Source organism: Pan paniscus, chromosome 11, assembly GCF_029289425.2.
Source record: "Pan paniscus chromosome 11, NHGRI_mPanPan1-v2.0_pri, whole genome shotgun sequence".
In the NCBI taxonomy this organism is placed as follows: domain Eukaryota; kingdom Metazoa; phylum Chordata; class Mammalia; order Primates; family Hominidae; genus Pan; species Pan paniscus.
Genome location: NC_073260.2, coordinates 23097927 through 23118054, shown reverse-complemented (window position 1 = coordinate 23118054; position 20128 = coordinate 23097927). Strand labels below are relative to the sequence as shown.

Sequence of the window (20128 nt, the reverse complement as noted above, 5' to 3'; positions counted from 1 at the left end):
AGAGGCATAGTGAACGTCCCTGTGAGGGGAAAGCCATAAGGCTTCAGACCTGGCTTCTCCATTGCATCCTTTCAGGTAGCCAAAGCACAGAAGTTCTTCCAGGAATGATGAAAGAGTTATCATCAGGACCATTGCACTTTGAGAAATAATGGGTTGTGCTGGGACATTTCTCGACGTCTTCCCGAGATTTTGTTTCCAGTCCCTCTGCAGAGGTCACTCAGATTTGCAGTTTTCAGTTCACAATAAGACAGGAGAAGAGGACTCATTCCTCTCCCTTCTCCACAACTGCCTCATAAACAGATGCCAAATCTGGAAAATGAGTAGGATCCCAGAGACTCTATAGCCAAAGGAAGATTGAATCCAGATACACAAGACCCAACTTGGTAGGGGAAGCCATCATAATATTCCACTTCTGGGACTGGTCCCATTGAGGGATTGGCTAGCCCTTTGGAAAGCCGCTAAAATGAATTAGATGGCATGGTAGAGAAACTGCTTTTGACTGTAAAATCGAGGAGTGACTCATCCATCCACAGAATGTCAAGGCTGGACGGTTCCTTAGGCATCATTTAATCCAGCCCTCTTATTTTCAGATGAAGGAACCATGCCATCTTCATATTTAATGCCTAAAACACAAGATGGTGTCTGGCACATAGTAGGTACCTGATAAACATTGTAAAAGGAGTAAACTTTGAGAACGAAATGGAGCAAGAGATTTTCTCATAACTACATTGCAAATCCTCAGTGGTGCTTTATATGCCTGATAAAATTAAAATTATTGCAGGTGGTGAGACTTCAGCCTGTTGACTTTGTGCTGCTAAAAATCAGAGAAATGTATGCATCATCAGAACAGAAGCCACTTAGGCTCAAACGAGGTTCTTGCTGGGCAATGGGGAGGCATTTCACTTACGGTTATTTCCAGAAGCCTTGGCATATGTAGGCAGGAAAGGGGGAAACACAGATTTGTTGTGTCCTCTGCCCCATTGACTCTGGCCTAGTCCCATCACTTGCTCATTCAACTGTTCCTAAGTCGGTGCATTTTCCGTCTTTCCTTGGCCTCCTAGAGAATTGGGATCAGCATGTCATCTTTGCCTGGAAGGGAGAATCCTGGTGCAGTATGCTTCCAACGCTTCCTCCCCAATGCCCTGCAGCCCATCAGGACACTGGAGCCCTCGTGAAGCAGAAGGTAAGCCAGCCTTCTGGAAGCTCATTGACAGGTGGAGTGTGCAAAGAACAGCTCTTTCAACGTATATGGGGTTTTATGATTTTTATGGGTCTTTCCTATGTATCATTTCATTTGAGTAGCATCATCCTGCAAGGTTAGTAGTCAAGCGCTCATCCATTTGACAAATACTTTTTGAGCATTTGCACTATCCTAACATGTTGTTCTCATATTACAAATGAGGAAACAAAGACAATAAGATATTAAAGAAGTGCCCAAGGCCACACACCTGATACAAACACAGTGTCTTGGGGGTATTTATATATCCTTCAGACCCCAACTGCTTGTAGTTACAAACAAGGCCACTTTAGAGTCAATACAAATATTTTGGGGCTTCAAGGCATCAGTGGTCTTTGATTCTTCTTCTGTTATTTCTTAGACTATACAGAGCACTTTCACATGTGTTGAAACTATTCCTTTTAATTTCTTCTATATACCCTCTTTTTGGGATCTATTTACCTGTAAGACACATAAAGGAAGTGCCTTATGATTGCCACTATTATGGGTTCCACCCACTATCAGACTCTTCCCTGCTCAGGGTTGTCTCTCAGGCTTACCAAGGAACCAATGATCTCTGTGCTTTCTTACATCATCATTGAAATTAAGAGAAGAATACCTTTTGCCAAATGCTTGTTGTCACACTTTGTCACTTGGCCTCAGAACCAGGCTGGCAGAGGCTCCATACTTTCCTCTTAGTCTTTCATCTCCCCCTCCCTGGTACTCAGGGATGTACACATAGACCCTGCCCCCACCCAGTCCCTCTTGCTCTTCTGCAGGTTAGCTCATGCCAGCAGTCACTGGGTGAGGACACTATTACACCAGTGCATCAGAGGGAGCGGAATCAGTCGTCTCACTGAACACCAGTGAGAACTCCTCCGCTATCCTCTATATTTTTAGAAAGAAGGTTGAAAAGAAAAAGCCGGAGATAGAATAAAGCAAGGGGGAAGGATCAGAGAGGAAAGTGAAGTTGAAAAACGACGGCACTGCACTTTATTTTTTAAAGTAGCTTAAAATAAAAATGAGAGTCAAACTTGGGAAGTCTAAACAAATCCATCTGGAATGTAAAGCAAGAGGGATGTCTGGGAAAAGCCCTCAGTTCAGCCTCACAGAATCACAGGCTGTCAGACCTGAGAGGGATGCCTGGGGTCATCTGGCCCGGGCTCCCCCCAAGTGCAGGAATCCCCTCTATGTGCGTCCTCACTGAGGTTCCCTGGAGCCTGTTCAAGCCCCAGTTTTTTAGAAAGTTCTCGAAATCTGCAATTGTAATTTTTCCACCCAAACTGAACCCACTTTGGGTTGTCACAGAGAATGTGTGTCTCTGCCACCTGACAACATTTTGCATGCTTGTATCTAGTGAGCCTGTCTCACTAGTGACCAACACAGGCACTATATGCTGGGCACTGTCTTGGGCACATGGGCAAGGCAGTGCTGAGTGTCTGCTAGGGAAGTCAGATAAGTAAATGGCCAATTACCATTCAATGTGAACAGGCTTATGGTAATAGAAGTACCAAGTGGTGCTGGGGGCCCATAAGAAGGGGACCCCATGCAGAACTGGAGACTCAGTCTTCCCATGAAATATCACAACACTGTTAACGAGGTGCATCTGAGAATGTGAAAAAGTTTGGTATGTTCACAGAGTGGCTGTTTTCTAAATCTACTTCAGAGGCTTATAGGGTTCCTGGAGACGTTTATAGGGTATCCTCAAAGTCAAAAGTATTTTCATAAAATTACATATGACATCATTTGCTTTTTCCACTCTCATTCTCTCCTGAGAGTCCAGTGGAGCTATCTGATAGACACATGACATGTGATGTCATTTGTGCTCTGATAGCTAATGGAACACACTCTTTTGTATTCTTGAGTTTTTAAATTTCTTAGCTTTAGTTTATAATGCGGAAACTACTAATAGATATAACCTGCATAAGCAAAAGTTCAGTAAGGCTATAAGAGTTTAAGTAGGTTCAGAACATGTAAAACAAGGTAGAGGTGGCAGAGGTAAGACAGATGAGATAGATAATGGCCAGGTGAGGACGGGTTTGGATTCACATCAAGGGCAGTGAGAAAACCATGTGCTTTATGAGGGCATGATATATGGTAAGACCTGCGTGTCATAAAGGTTGCTCAGACTGCTGTGTGAAGAAGAGATCAAGAGGATTTGGTTGCTAGAGGAAGGGAAGCAGCAAGGTGTCTGTTGCCAAAATCCAGCTGAGGAATGATGGTGGGCTGGTGAGGTCGGTGGCTGTGAGAATGGAGAGAAGTTTATGGGGTTGAGAGGTACTTGGAAGGTAGAATTAGCAAGATTCTCCCCTGAGATGTCTCTGGCTAAAATTATCTTGCTTTGTTCTACCACTTGTTTGAATAAAATTATTTCCAGACATCTCCCCACACTTACATCCGATGCAACTATTAGTTGGTGAAGTTTGCTCCTAGTTTGTTCCTGACCTTCTTAAAGCATGATATGCAGAATGGAGTTCAACTGGAGGCACTGAGGTTTCTGGTTCCCTGAGCCAATTTGGAGCTCCAAGGAAACCCAGCAGCCTTGGGTTTTCCTCCTATGTAAATTTAGTACATGTGGGCCAGGAAAAGACACTGTTCTTTTTTTAGAGCATCCTATTACAGTCTCTGTGATCCTTTTGGCTCAGACCCTTTTAATATCCTTGAAGAAATAAACTTTTCCATGAGCCAAACTCTGCAATTTATTTCTCAACTCATTCTCATCCTATTTATCTTCGCATGTTTAAGTTTTTGGACTTCCCAAACTAACTTAAAACTCCCAAATTCATGAGCAATGCCAGACATATCTGTATGGTTGGGGAAAAAACATGGGGAATGCAGGGGAGGGAAAGGAGGAGGATTGGACCATGGTCTCAGCCCTACTATTGATGTGCCCTTGAGTGAGTCACATAGCTTCTCTGAAAATGGCATTGTATCCACAGAATGAAAAGTTGAAATATAATATCCTTTCTAGCTCTAATATTGCATGGAGCTGTAACTTCTTTTCATATAACCCCATATTAACTAGCAGAAGATTCTTCATTTAACAAATCTTTATTGGAAATCTACTGCATTTCATTAGCTTCATTTCTAAGAAGGTAAATACAGTCATAGAACTGCTTGCCTTTGTTCATAGACAGTGGTTGCGCTCCTACCCCTTGAGCAAAAACTGTATTTCATACATGAATATTTTTGAGATATTTGATGCCATGTTTTATCTGTAGCCTATAAATTAAATAAATATATATTTCTTGATCTGACTGACTCAAATCCCAGTTAAGATCACTTATGCAAGTATAAAATAGATCCCAAGTGTTGGGTTTTCCATGAGAGATTAGCACATGGCACTAACTGTTTTTATTTTTTCTCATTTGTGTGTTTTCTCTATTTTTCTGCCCAGAATATTTCAGGTGTGCTTAACTATTCACCTGGAAAAAAGCTTGGCACCAAGTTTTTATAACTATATTTGTGTCAACAGCTGCAGTGTATATATATATATAGATATATAACGGGTGCCTGTATAGTGCTTCACAAAAGTAAATATAGATCAGCATGATTATGTATAAATATATGTCTATACACATATATGACCTTATTTCTAGTGGACAGCTTATATAAACATGTAATTTTTAATTTAATCACCGTATATACAAAAGGATATCTATTAATAATGAAGTAACAGGGCTTTTACACTTAGTTCTCTTTTCTTCTTTGTTTATTCTTTTCTCCCCTTCCACCCTTCCTCCTCCCCTTTCCTTATCTTCTTCCTTCCCTTCTCGCTTTGTTTCTTTTCTCCAGCTCCTGTCCTTACCTTCCAACTACATGTCCAATCAATCTCCCAGCTGTGTTCACTTTTCCTCCTTAGGAATTCTGACTTGCCATCTCCTTGCATGCTTTCTTGCAGTTCATATATTGTCTGCATTAGTCCAATACTCTCCTAACTAGTCTCGCAAGACTAAATGCTCCCTGAGAACAGAGATCATGTTGGCAAGCTTATTCTCTTGGAGCCTAGCCTACCTCTGGACACACACCTGACACTGAATAGTTACTCTTTGAATGCATGGAATGAATGGGTGGGTGGGTGGATGGATGGATGGACGGATGGATGGATGGATAGTGTCTGTGTCTCTAAACAGTGGTTTTTCTTTTCTTTTCTTTTTCTTTTTTTTTTTTTTTTTTTTTTTTTTGAGATGGAGTTTCACTCTTGTTGCCCAGGCTGGAGTGCAGTGGCGTAATCTTGGCTCACCGCAACCTCAGCCTCCTGGGTTCAAGTAATTCTCCTGCCTCAGCCTCCTGAGCAGCTGGGGTTACAGGCATGTGCCACCACACCGAGGTAATTTTGTATTTTTAATAGAGATGACCATGTAGGTCAGGCTGGTCTCGAACTCCTGACCTCAAGTGATCTGCCTGCCTGGGCCTCCCAAAGTGCTGGGATTACAGGCGTGAGCCACCGCACCTGGCCAACAGTGGTTTTTCTAAAAGGCGACCCTGATGTCACTCATTTGCTTAAAATTTCTCAGTAGCTCTTCGTCTATTTCAGTGTAAAGTTCAGTTTCCTCCTTAATGTAGTATACAAGCCACTTCACAATCTTCGTTCTACTTAGCTTACCAGCCTCAGCATTTGTTGCTCTACAATTGCACTCGAAAACCATAGTAACCTTAACTTACACTCTCTCCCAACTGTTCTCATGCTTGGAATACCTCCTCTTACCAATATTTTCCTTGTTAATACCTCCCTACTTTCCAGGACAGAGCTAATATATTTATGGGAATCTATTAATGATCTCATCCTATTTGAGGTTTACAGCAACCTCGAGGTAGGTAACATTACAGTAGGTAACACAATGAGAAACCCTATAACTGATATTTTAACCCAACTTTCATTCCTTCAAAGCCTGGCATGCTGCCTGGACCAACAATATCATATTCTACTCCCTGCCAGGGAATTTCTGAACCATCTGAGTCTCAGTTTCCTCTTCTGTAAAATGAATTTCATAAGACCTGCGTCACAGACTTAGTGCCAGCGTAAAAAGACCTGAGGCGTGTAATGTGCTTGGCACAGTGCCTGCACATTGAGGATGGTCAACTTGTGAAGGCTGGCATTATTAATGAGGTTGCTGCTTTGGTTATGGTTACACTCGGTGCCTCTAGGGACTCTTTTTTACATCTAAGTGTTTGTCTCTAATAACCAGACAACCACAAGCTTTGCTAAGATTTCTACTCCTGTTTACTTGCTTAAGCATAATGACCAGACTCACCTTCCTGTCCTTTGGAAGTATTTGGTCCCTCTGTTGATTAACAAGAAACTAGGGAGGAAGGATGAGCCAGGCAGATTTGTCATCTTTGCTCTGCTGTGGCTTCCCACCCCTGACAGTCATTTTCTCCAAGGAAGGGAGGAAGATTACATCATCCCTTGCCAGTTGCAGGAGAAAGCCCATGGAGGGGTGGAATGTTCACCTGGCACCCACCATCAGGAAGCATGCCTTAATGTTCCATGCTGTAACTTTTAACTTGATGTTAACAGGCTAGAAGGTCCTTCCTTTAACAAATATTTATTTAGCATCTGCTACGTGAATACTCTATGGACTAGGCACACTGTATTAAGCAAAAGCTACATGGCGTTGAGTGAAGCAGTGCTCTTTAATAGAGACAAAATGACAACGATCTTACACGATTTTGATGACAATCAGATGAGTTAACTAATAACTAGGAGATGTGTTTCATATACTGTAAAGTGCTGCCCTTCAATGAAGTTGACTGAATGAATAAGTGATACATGTGTGTCAACATCCCACAAAGTTAAGAAAGTCAGGAACTCAGTGTGTGGGAAAGTAGACAAGAAGAAAGGCTTCAGCTAGGTGGGGAGTCCTACTTGTGTTTTTCCCCTAAACTACAGGTTGCTTTGAGCCAGCAGTTGCTGCGAATAATGAATGAAACTAGCCAAGGAGAGATAGAGGAAATCTTGTAATTAAATCCATCTTTTCTTGCTGTGATGCATTATATCTAAGAAGCCTCTGTGTATTTTCTCACCCCTCCTTCTCTTTTCCTCTTCTCTTCTCCATCTCCACTTGGTGGCTTCTTTCTTTCCTTGGCTAAGCAGAGGCAAGGAGGTTAGAGGCATTTACAGCCTTCACTGGCATAGTTTTTTCACTCCAAATAACTTTCTAGTATTGACATTATAGTGATTCCTGTTACCCTGTAACATTACCACAAAGCGTTTTTAAGCAAAGATCTTTTTTTTTTTTCTTATTTGCTTCAGAAATGTCTAGGGTCACCACCACCCTCCCAACCAACCACTGAGGCTGAAGAAAAAAAAAGAATATGCCTAGGTGGGCATGGGGACACATGCCTATATTCAGCTACTCAGGAGGCTGAGGCAGGGGAATTTGAGCCTGCAATGAGCTACAATCAGACCATTCCACTGCAGCCTGGGCAATAGAGCAGGACTCTGTCTCTTAATTTTTTTTTTAAGGTGTCTAGTTGGACAACTTGAGGTCCTTCATCTTACCATCGGTCTGTCTCTCTCATGAGGCTCCCTTAAATAAATTAGAGCCAATCACTACATTGAGTCCTGGTTATTTTCCTCAGTAGTGCAAGGAAGAGCTCTCTGGGAGTCTAGATGTGATCTCAGCAGAGAAAAATTCAGAAGTCGCTGCAGGCTGAGATCAGTGGGGATGAGGCATCATCTCCCTAGGGAAAGAGGAGAAGAATCCCTCCTTCCTTCTCCCCGCTCCTCACCCAACCCTCCCCTTCCTGAGTGAGACAGAACAGAGTGCGGAGAAGCTCAGTGGTATGGAATGACTGCATGTAGAGAAGGGGAGGAGGAGAGATAAGAGGGCTCCAAGGCTGCCTTCCAGCTCTGTTGTTCATGGTTCTAGACAGTTTCCTCCCAGGTCCTCAGTCTGCAGGGTGGATGCTATTTATGCTCACCTATTCTTTGCTGGTCGGGGGGTGGGGTTAGGATTTCTGTCAGTCCAAGTAGGTTTTACCAATGGCAGTAATACCACAAGGATTCTAATTTATTCTACTGTCCCCTGCATCCAATAGGGAGAACAGCAAAGAATACAGATTCCAAAATGAAACAAAACTCGGTTCCAATGCTGACTTTTACACTTCAAGTTGTATGAACCTGATCGATTCACTCTATATTTGGGAGCCTTAGTTTTATCACCTCCTAAATAAGTCCTTGCAAGAATTAAAGTTCAGGGGACACAGTGGGTGTTTAGCCAATATGTACCCTTTACTTCTTTTCATCTTAGGCAGCACAGCCTCCTAAGTGGAAGATGAGGAAGGAAAGTTTGAACATTGACTCGGTAGTGAGATGAAAGCAGTTTGACTGAATGTCTGGTGATTCCTCTGAAATCTGTATTGCAGGGGTGGGGATGAGATGGATGCTGTGTGTATAGCAGATTCACCAAGGCACCAAGAGCCTTCCTCTCCTTTTCCCCTCTGTCTAAGTTCTAGTCAGACCAATTTCTCCTGGGGTCCACAGGAAACTCTAAGGATCGGAATAAAGCTCTTTCCCCAAGAACTCATTCCCTCATCTCTTCTGCATAGGTCATCCTGATGTCGAACAGCCCTGTAAGTCCAGTGTCCGCACCTGGAGCCCAAATTCAGCTGTCAACCCACACACGGTTCCTCCAGCCTGCCCTGAGCCTCAAGGCTGCTACCTCGAGCTGGAGTTCCTCTACCCCTTGGTCCCTGAGTCTCTGACCATTTGGGTGACCTTTGTCTCCACTGACTGGGACTCTAGTGGAGCTGTCAATGACATCAAACTGTTGACTGTCAGTGGGAAGAACATCTCCCTGGGTCCTCAGAATGTCTTCTGTGATGTCCCACTGACCATCAGACTCTGGGACGTGGGCGAGGAGGTGTATGGCATCCAAATCTACACGCTGGATGAGCACCTGGAGATCGATGCTGCCATGTTGACCTCCACTGTAGACACCCCACTCTGTCTACAGTGTAAGCCCCTGAAGTATAAGGTGGTCCGGGACCCTCCTCTCCAGGTGGATGTGGCCTCCATCCTACATCTCAATAGGAAATTCGTAGACATGTAAGTGCACTCTCTGAATAGGGAGTTTATTAAGTGGGTGGGTTGTGGAGGAACGTGAGGTGGGTCAGAGAGGCCTGGACAGGGGGAAGGTTCATCACAGTCAAGACTCATTCTATGGATTGTAACCCATCATTGGGTGTAGATTTGTCTTAACATGGCAGAGTTGATATCGGGAAGAGCAATAGGGAAGGAACCATTAGACCTGGATTTAGTGACAAATCTGATGTGTGACCTTAAGCCTCATAAGCCTTTCTTAATCTTAGTCATTCCAATAGTAAATGAAGGAGGTTGGATGAGAGTAGCAGTGAGAAAATCATTTATTACTAATGAAAGTAGAAGAACTGAAGTTTGCTAATGATTTTCTTCTTATATTAAATTGAAGACAATTTATGCATTTTGATTGCTTTTTCAGTGGGTGAATCGGGGGTGAAGTTATAGTAGATTGGGTGGGGGTTGGGCACAGTCCTAGGTATTTGCACAAAAATTGTGCTGGAAAGTGAATATCAACTTTAACAGCACTTGTTTTTATCTTATTTCCTGAGGCAGAACAGTGGTTCAAACCCATTTGATCCTTAGGGCCTTTGCAGCTTTAGGTTTCCGTAACTCTTTCTGGATGCTCACTGCTCTTATGTGAAGTAGTACTTGTCTTTCATACTCACTTCTCGGCCAGGGAGGTGGCTCACTCCTGTAATCTCAGCACTTTGGGAGGCCGAGGCAGGCGGGTCACCTGAGGTCAGGAGTTTAAGACCAGCCTGGCTAACATGGTGAAACCCCGTCTCTACTAATAATACAAAAAAATTAGCTGGGTGTGGTGATGTACACCTGTAATCCCAGCTACGCGGGAGGCTGAGGCAGGAGAATCGCTTGAATCCAGGAGGTGGGGTTGCAGTGAACTGAGATCATGCCATTGCACTCCAGCCTCGGCCACAAGAGTGAAACTCCATCTCAAAAAAAAAAAAAAAAAAAAAAAATTACTCACTTCTCAAGCCACCTCTATTACTTCTTCCCCAAACATCCTCAGAATTTCTGTCTTAGGAGGAAGACCGTCTTATAATGAAGCCATTAGTGCTTTTCCTGTGTACTAGAAAATGGGCTAAGGTCTTTGCATCTTTTACTCATTCCATCCTCTCCACAACCATAGCCCTATTATTCTTATTTTACAAAGAAGAAAATTGGGGCTTAGAGATGTGAAGTCACTTGTCCAAGATCACACAGTTAGGAAGTGGTAAAGGTAAGGATTGGAATTTCGTTCTGACTCCTAAGCCACTGCACTCAACTGGTGCTCAATTAAAGATGTGATTCCAACTTCTGTTTTAATCTACAAAAAGGATAGAGTCTTCGCCATCTAACTTGGGTGTCAATGGTTTCTATAGGCCTTTTGTGGCTCTTTATTTGGTTCTAAAATGATGTAAGACAATCTCTGCTCTGTCTACTTGAAAATATTCACTAAGCCAATCATTAATGGGAACCAAGTTCTAGAGGAAACTTTTAATCTTTTTAAAGGGCAGAACCACTTTCAAACACTTTACCAGCACTTCCTTTTACATACTAGCAATTAATGAGCACATCACAGGCAAACTCTTGCTAATTCATTGAATCAGAGATGAGGAACAGCTGTTTAAGAACTCAAAAAGAGCACTTGTTTTGTGTTTGAGAATGTACTTAAAATTTAAAGGATAGTCTTGCCTTAAAAATATTCCATAACCCTGTCTCTTCCATCTCCTCACTTGTCTAGAGTGGTAGAGTTCTATAAATATGCTTCCACTTAAACTTTCTTTATAAAACAATGGAGGGAAGAAATAATAGATGTTTTAAAGTCTCAGTTTAAACTCAGCTTTCATTTTTTTGCCTCGAGTTACGAGCCTATGAGAGCTGCCATGGGTTGATAAGTTTGAAATGGTGAAAATTAAACTGAATAAATGAAAGAACCCTTGGTGATTTAGCTTAGTTCTATTCTCAGCAAAATCTCAGCTAAATCACTAACTGGCTCTACCCTCAGGTGAGTCACTTGTCCTTTCTAGTCTTCCGATGCCTCAACTTTGCATGCAGGAGGTTGCACTGGATTAATTCTTCTCTCTCTCTCTCTTTTTTTTTTCTTTCCAAGACAGTCTTGCACTCTCGCCCAGGTTGGAGTGCAGTGCTGTGATCTTGGCTCGCTGCAACCTCCACCCCCCAGGTATAAGCAATTCTCCTGCCTCAGCCTCCTGAGTAGCTGGGATTACAGGCACGCACGACCACACTGGGCTAATTTTTGTGTTTTTAGTAGAGACAGGGTTTCGCCAGGTTGGCCAGGCTGGTCTGAGAACTCCTGACCTCATGATCTGCCTACCTCAGCCTCCCAAAGTGCTGGGATTACAGGCATGAGCCACCGCACCTGGCCAGTTCTTCTCAATTTGGATTGCACATTTAAAAACTGGGACATTTAAAAATTGCCTGGGTCTCACTTGTATCCCATCTCCACTCTCCCCCGAGATATTTATTTAATGGTTAAGAATAAGGCCTGACCATTAGAACTTTTAAAATCTCATAAGGTGATTATAATTTGCAACAAGTTTAAACAAGTTTAAAAACCAGTGCCCTTAAACAAGTTATCAAAGTGTGGCCCCAGACCAATGGCATCAGTATCACCTGGGAACTGAGAAAGGCCAGGCTCTCAGGCCCCAGTCCAGCCTAGTGAATCAGAAACTCTGAGTGCAGGGCCTCTCCAGGTAATTTGGATGCTAGTTAAAGTTTAATAGCCACTGCTCTAAATTATCTCCAAGGCCAGGAATCTCCAAATTCTCTTTCACTCATGCAACTACTTGCTCAACTCACAAATATGTAATGAGAACATTCTATATGCCAGATTCTGTACTGGAAACAGTATTAGGATGACTCAGACTAGTCCCTGTCTTGAAGGCACTCAAACTTAAGTGCTGAGCTCCTACCCACTTTGTAAAAGTGCCACGTACTGTGCCAAATCATCAGTAGTGAGGTCGACATTCTTATGCACAATTTGTTCTTTCATTCACTCTCCAAATATTTCTTTAGTCCCTACTATGTGTCAGGCACAAGGGCTAGACTGAGGCTTTCATCGGCCTTCCTCTTCGAATCTTTTGTGTTTCAAGGAGTTTATTGGAGATCTGGGCTGGGATGGGCTGGGCTTCCTGACCTGAATGTTCTCTGAGACTGAAAAAAGAGAAACACATCCTTCCAAATCAACCTACCATTTCAACTCCTTTATCTCTTGGTAATTTGAGTTCTGAACCCCACCACAAATACCTCTTTGTGTGTATATGTGTGTGTATGTGTATTTTGCTGCTTTCACATTTTTTCCATATCAAATAAATTGGCTCTTATACAAGTTCTATATAAAGACTGTTTTGGAGAAAAAGAGGAGAGGGAAAAAATGCTTTCTTTTTCTTTCCTGACTCAACCCATTACATGATTCCCTTTGACCTTTGTCTTCATTTTTTTTCTCTCAACAAAAATATTTATTCTTTCTGTTATCTACACTGGAGATAGTTTCCCAAGGTATGACAGTGATGAAGAGAGAGCCTTCTGTGCTTACCCCATGGAAACTTCTAGTAGACTGATTACTTTTGGCCAGGACCAGAAAGAAATGTGGAACATCTCCATCTCCCTTAAGTGGAAACCCCTCTATCGAATGAGAAATGACACTATCAGAAGAAAGGGTACCAGTGCCAACTCTGCTACAAACTCACCATATGACACAAAGACACACCGCATCACCTATTTGGACCTCAGTTTCCATATCTGTACAATGAGAGGCCAACACATTAAGCCCTTCTCTATGGGTAGACATAGAGAAGGTGTCTGGGGTAACAGGTGATTCACATACTTTTTTGTAGTAAAAGGAATTCAATAGGGATTATCTGTAAGAATCAGTACCCAGAGGAAACCTCACTGGTTCTGTATGCCCTACTGAAATGTGGACCACACTAATGACAACCACTTACTAAGTATTTCCTCTGCTTTAAGTGCCTTACAAACACTTCTGAGGTAGGTGAAAAAGCTTACATTCAGAGAGTAATTAAACTAACCTCATACAGCTAGTAATGACATAGACAGGCCTCAAACTTAAGTCTAATTCCAAATTCCACCTTCCTAACCACTACCCATACTACTTCCTACTACAATAATGTAAAGGCAGAATTTTAGAGCTGAGAAATGCATCCAATCTGGCCAAAGCTCTAAATATAGCAAGGGGAAGACAGGCTTACAAGTCAGAGGCCACTAGTCCGCAATCAGTCCCTGTAGCCCACCCTTGATGTCTTGGTGTCCAATAACACAAATTACACAGACAGTTCTTTATGCTTCTGGCTGGGAAGAAATAGCAGGGAAGCATCTTTTTCTCCACTTGGCTGTCAAGTGCTTCTACACTGAGCACTGTGCTCCTTGGCCTATATGGAATCTTCAGATTTCTCCAAGAAGTAAATACTCTGGACAAAACTGAGAAAGCAAAGTATAAAGCAAACCAGGAACAGTGAACAGTAGCTCACTCTCATCTACTTATTGGTCTGTCTCATTCATCCATCACTTCATGCAACAAATATTCACTGGGTATCTATTAGGTGCTATGCACTATTTTAAGAAATGGTGATCCAGTGGTGCTGAAAACTCAAGGTGCTCACAGTCTATGGGAAAAGAGAGGGACAGGCAAGCAGTGTCATTGCAGTAAAATAATATTCTGATGGAAGAAACAGAAACACAGAGTCAGAGGTTTCTAACCCAAACTTGGATGAATTGAAGTCTAAACTTAGAACTAGAATATAAACTCCCCGAGGGCTAGATTTTTTTCCTGTTTTTCTCCTGGTGCATTCCAAGCACCTAGAACAATTATAGACACAAGGTAAGCACTGAGAAAATGCTCTTTAAATGGTTCTGGAATGAAGAATGAGAAGGAATTTAGCATTTGAAGAGAAATGGAGAAGCCAAAATGTAGTAAGCTTGTACTATGTGTCAAGCACTAACTAGGGACTTTACATAGATAATCTCATTTGATCTAATCATCCCAACAACCCCACAATGTAGGTGGTCCTATCCCCAGATTATATATAGGGACTGGAAACTCAGAGAAGGAATGTGGATTATAGTTTACAGCTATCAAGGGGCAAAGCTGGGGTCTGTAAGTAGATCTGTCAACTCCAAAGCTAATGCTCTTGATCATTCATTCTCTGGTTGAACAAGTATGTTTGTTTATGCCTCTGTCTTCTTAGGATCCTCAGTTGAGAGCTAGAAATATTCTTAAAAGTCATCTCTCTCAACTGGCTTATTTGTGTATCCCAATTTAGTCATCTATTAATTCTTCTCTCACATTCAGACCTGTAAAGCTTCCAACACAATCTATATCTATTTTATCTCACCTCCTTGGCATTCTCAATATAATTCTTCGGGGAAATGAATAGACATAAGGAAAGGAGATGTTTATGTGATCTGGGTGGACATTCTTGTGAGTCCAAATTTTACAAATCAGATCCAAATTTTTGCCTCTGAACTCCAAATGCTTTGAATACCCATCAATTAGAAACTTTAGTGCATTCATTAATTCACTTGCTCAGCAAGTATTTGTTGACTTCCAACATGAGCTTAACTACTTTCTAACCTCTAGGGATTCAATAATGAATACAGCAAGAAAAAGTTTTTGCTTTCATTGATTATTATCATGTAGTTGGGAGAGATAAAAGAAGCATGTTATTATATAATATCCCAGTTGGAAAAGATTTAGTGATTTTTAGATAGGTGGTCAGGAAAGTCCTCTCTGATGAGATGACATTTGAACAGAGACCAGAAGTGTCCCCCAGTAACTTATAATGAAAGCTAGCTGAGCTGCCATCCCTGGGATCCCAGCCTGTTTGGAATATGAATTTCTTATAACATGATCCTTAGTCCTTGATCACAGTTTGTGTTGTATTATATTTAACAGTGCTTGTGGTTTTTCCTTCACCTGGTTCATATTCTTAAGTACAAAATTTATGACACTTAAATGACACAATAGGGGCTCCATGGATACTTGTCGATCATGTGAAGAATAAGTCAGCAGTAGCAGAAAGTGGGCTCTAAGAAGATGCGTCTCTTGCTTTCAGATCTTAGTTATAACATTGATATGTGATGTCATATTAAGCCTCAGAGGATTTGGAAAGTTTAGCCCAAATCAGGGTCAGGTGAAGGCACAGGTGGCTCTTACATGCTGTTTCTATGGCTCTTGAGCTGAGTCACCACTTTCTTTCTTCCTTTTTTTTTCCTAAGCCTCATTTCTTTTTATAGCTCTTTCCGTTTCTCACCTTGTCATCCATCCTTTGTTCTTGTATGTATTAATTTATTCATTCATTCATCCATCAACTAGTGAAAATCTAATATAATCCATGTTAAGTAATACTTGTCCCATTTAACAAATATTTATTAAATATCTATTCTGTGCTACGAATGCAGCCCTGATTAATACAGACATGATCTCTGGCCTCATGAGCACACGGTTCTAAATGAAAAATATTATACTGCAGCATGAAAAGTGTTATGGTGTGAGGAGCACGGGGGGCAGGGGGGCTGTGAGAAAACATGGGAAGGGTGTCTAACTGAGCTTGAATAGGTAAGGAGGGCTTCTTGGAAGAAGTGACATGTAAGCTGAGACTTGAAGGATGCATAACAGCTGATCATTGAAGAGGTTCACCACAGTTCAAATGGTTGAAACTAAGTGGATGTTCAGCCAAGATTGATAAATGAATGAAAGAATAAATGAAGGGAGGAAGGAACAAGCATACTGCATGTCAGAAGGGCATACTCAACCACAGATCAAATGTACAGCTTTGAGATGGAAATTGTATTAATTTGGGATATCTATCTACTTCAATTCTTAGATATACTTCAATCTTTTTAGCTGCTGTACATTATCCCACAGTATGAATGTGCTACAGGTAATTTAGCCATACCCTTAATGGTGGGCATTTAGGTCACTTCACACATTTTTCTGCTGCAAGCAAATGTTGCAGTGAGCATTCTCGTACAAACATCCTTGCAGGCACATACATGCAAGCATTTTGCTAGGGTGAATACTGAGAAATTGCCGGTGATAAGCTATGGGCCTTTTTCATTTTAATGGACACAACTATGACATTCTGGGCAGGTGAACTAGCTTCCACCCTACTAGCAGTGTGTGCCAAGACCTGCTATTTTGCATCATGACTGCTTATTATTTGGCATAATGAAAGTGTTTTTTCTTTGCACTTTTTTACCCACTTTGATGGGAAAAATATGACTTCTCATTGACATTTCTGTTATGTGCTCTTAAGTAAGCATCTACTCAAATACATTTACTGGATAATTGCATTTCCTGTTCTATGACTTGTCTATTCATATCCTTAAGATGGGCCTCATCTTTAATCTCCTTCACACCTCTATTTCTCATTCGTTAAATTGGGATTTCAATGTCAGCCCTATTGCATGTCCATTAATGTTATCAGAATCCAGGGTGAAATAGGAAGTTAAGAGGGAAATAGCATTTATGCAGAAGTTACTCTGATTCTTCTTTTATGTATTGATATATTTATCAAATGCTGATTTAGTACAATCCCTGTGCTGAGAACCATGACACATTCTGAAGATACAATAGGTAACAAAAACCAGCCCGGTTTCTGCTCTCAGCAGGGCTTAAATTTAGTCACTGTGTTAACCATCTTCACATTGCTAATATGACTTGTAGCATTTACTACTGGTAGCACTAACATTACTGCTAACAATAACTACCATCTAGTGAAAACTTCATATATGCTCAGTACTTTTTTATAAGTCTACCAATGGTGTTTAGGTATTAGCATGCCTGACTTCTTAGATGGAGAAGCTCAGACTATAAGAGATAAGGTCATTGATTTAAGGTCCCCCAGTTAATAGATGCTAAAGCCAAGTTTTATATCCCTTTGCCTGACCCCAAAGGGTGTGCCTGGCAAGATACAGAGCACAGTCATTGTCATAATGACTGACAAAGGACAAGATGGTATCTTGATGGATGGAGAAAATGAATACTAAAATTAGATCTTCTTATTTCCAAAAGCAATAGAATAAACACCAAAGAGAGGAGAAAGCAAAATTTTTTTATTGTTTTTTTGAACATTTAAGCAGATGAGGAGGAGGAGGCTTAGGAAGTGTGGACATGGCCAAACCAGCATGATTTCCAGTAACCTGTTGCTGAAATGCATGATTCAGGCTGGACCCCTTCCTGAGCAGGGCCTTCTCCCACGCCTGCCCAGCATGGTTTTGCCTACATTCTGATGTCCCACCCACCAGAAGAGATGAGCAGCATCAGTATAGAGAGTTGTTTTTCCAAGCCCAGAATGAATACCACTGCTCTTAGCTCAGGCCAGGGGAGCACATAGTCAGCACAATCTCACTCTGGTTCTGGAAACCAGGCATTATCCACCTACGACTCCCTCTCATCAGTCTTGGCCAAGTATTTCTCAGAATGAAATATGGGTTCTGGGAATATTAGGATAAGCAAAAGGGCTTAACAAAATCAACTGATCTCCAGGGTCATTAACAGCCATAGAAGTGCTATCTCCAAGTGCCTTCTCAATTTTGAAAGGGTGAAGGGCTCCTGTTTGGTGCTAATACCACCAAAATTGCTTATATAAACTTTTATAGATTAGTCTAATGCACTACTAAACTTTGTAGTAAGTAAACCATTATAGGTTCTCTTCTACAGATGGGAAAACTGAGACCCATAGAAGTTAAAAATTGAACCGATAGTTCCATTGATAAATTTATTCATTTGTTTGTTTCTACATTTATTCACTCGTGCATTTAATAGGAGTGCCTACTGCATGTCAATCTTTGTACTGGGAGTGTAACTCTGAATCTTATAATCTGGTAGGAGAGCTGAATAATAGTACACATAAAATTATAATTACAAACTGAAGAGTATTATTACAAGAGGTTATAATAGAGTATACATCCCCCTTAAATTAAGAGAGAGTCTGTAGAAGATGAGTAAAGAGATAAGAAGGAGCCAGACTTTTATAAAAAGACAAAAAATAACAGATGTTGGCAAGGGTGTGGAGAAAAGGGAACTCTTATACACTTCTGGTGAAAATGTAAATTAGTACAACCTCTATGGAAAAGAGCATGGAGATTTTTCAAAGAACTACAAATAGAACTACTATTTGATCCAGCAATCCCACTCCTGGGTATCTACCCAAAGGAAGATAAATCATTATATCAGAAAGATACCTGCACCCATATGTTTATCACAGCACTGTTCACAATTGCAAAGATATGGAATCAACCTAAGCATCCATCAATGGATGATGGGATAAAGAAAACGAGGTATATGTACACAATGGAATATTACTCAGCCATTAAAAGGAATGGAATCTTGTCATTTGAAGCAGCATGGGTGGCACTGGAGGCTATTATCTTAAGTAAAACATCTCAGACATAGAGAGACAAATACCTCATATTCTCACTTAGAAGTGGGAGCTAAATAATGTGTACACATAGACATAGAGTATGGAGTGACAGACAATATGGACACTCAGAAGGGTGGGGGAATGGAAGGGGGTGGATGATGGGCAATTACTTAAGGGGCACAATGTACATTATTCAGACCGTAGATACCCCCCAAACCCTGAATTCACTCTGCCATCTATGCATGTAATAAAATTATATTTGTACCCCATAAATTTATACAAATAAAAAAAGGGGCCAGATTATGAAGAGTTTGTGGCTCATGTTGAGTTTAGATTTATTCATTATGAAATAGAGGGACTAAACCAATCAGGTCTGAGATTTTACAATACTGCCCTGGTACTCTGTGAAGAAAGGATTGAGGAAGGGTGAGTGAATCCATTTAGGGTTGACTGCTGAAGTCCAAACCAAAGATGATGATTATTTGCATAGAAAAGTGAATGAATTGGAGGTATGTTTTAAAGGTAGAACTAACAGGACTTGGTGATAGATTGGATTCAAGCAGTTTAGTAAGAAGTAGCTGTTTAATGATTCTCCAACTTCTGGTTTGAGTATCTGGAATGAGGGAAACGTTATTTCCTGAAATAGAGGAATATATTTTAATTTATTGTTTTGTTGGGCATGGGGTAGATCAAGAGTTCAGTCTTAGACATATTGTGTTTGAGACGCCCATGAGTCGTAAGAGAGGAAATGCTAAGAAGGCTGTTAAACACGTAGGACTGAAATTGCTCATGGCTGAACTGGAACTATTGCCACCCATGTCTACTTACAACATGGTAAGAAACCTCTCTGCAAAGTAACAGAATCTTTTTCCATAACCATAAAATTACTATCTCATCCACCATATTTTCTATCCCACTTATCTTTCAGAATCATTAAAAATAATCTGCTCAATCCTGATGCCATCCAAATAGAAAGAAAGCAATACTCTATATGGAAAATTGTGTGTAGTTAACATAACCCTTCCTGGTTTAGAATGATTTTAAAAGGCTTTGAGAAGGTGTTTTAAATGTGTATTTGAATGAATTATCCAAAATGCATTAGGCCTGTTCTCCATATAATGATAGGAAAAATGTAATAGGTCTTTACAATGGACCTGACACACTTCCCGTTAATATATAATCTCAAACAGATATCCTAATGTCCTCAACAGATTTTTCCCCCATTCTATAAAAGATGCTCAGATAAACTATGTAACGGGCCCACATACACCCAGCTGGTAAAATAATGGGTTTGATGACTCTAAGCTAGGACTATTTGTGTTATTATACAAGTGTAATACAAGAGTAATAATTATATCCATCATTTATTGGCTATGTACCAGGCATTGTGCTAAGTGCTTTAAAAAATTTTTCTTATTTAATCCTTTTAAAAAATTCTTTGAGCTTTTATTATTAGTTCCA

The 20128-nt window shown here is 41.0% G+C and overlaps 1 protein-coding gene across 1 annotated transcript in view; it reads left to right on the top strand.

Moving 5' to 3' along the window:
* PAPPA (pappalysin 1) overlaps positions 1-20128 on the top strand; it is a 250226-nt gene that overhangs the window by 74727 nt on the left and 155371 nt on the right. Inside the window, exons 6-7 of the mRNA XM_034928930.4 lie at positions 1062-1183; positions 8771-9269. Coding sequence (XP_034784821.1) covers positions 1062-1183; positions 8771-9269 — 621 coding nt within the window. The remainder of the gene's footprint in view (positions 1-1061; positions 1184-8770; positions 9270-20128) is intronic.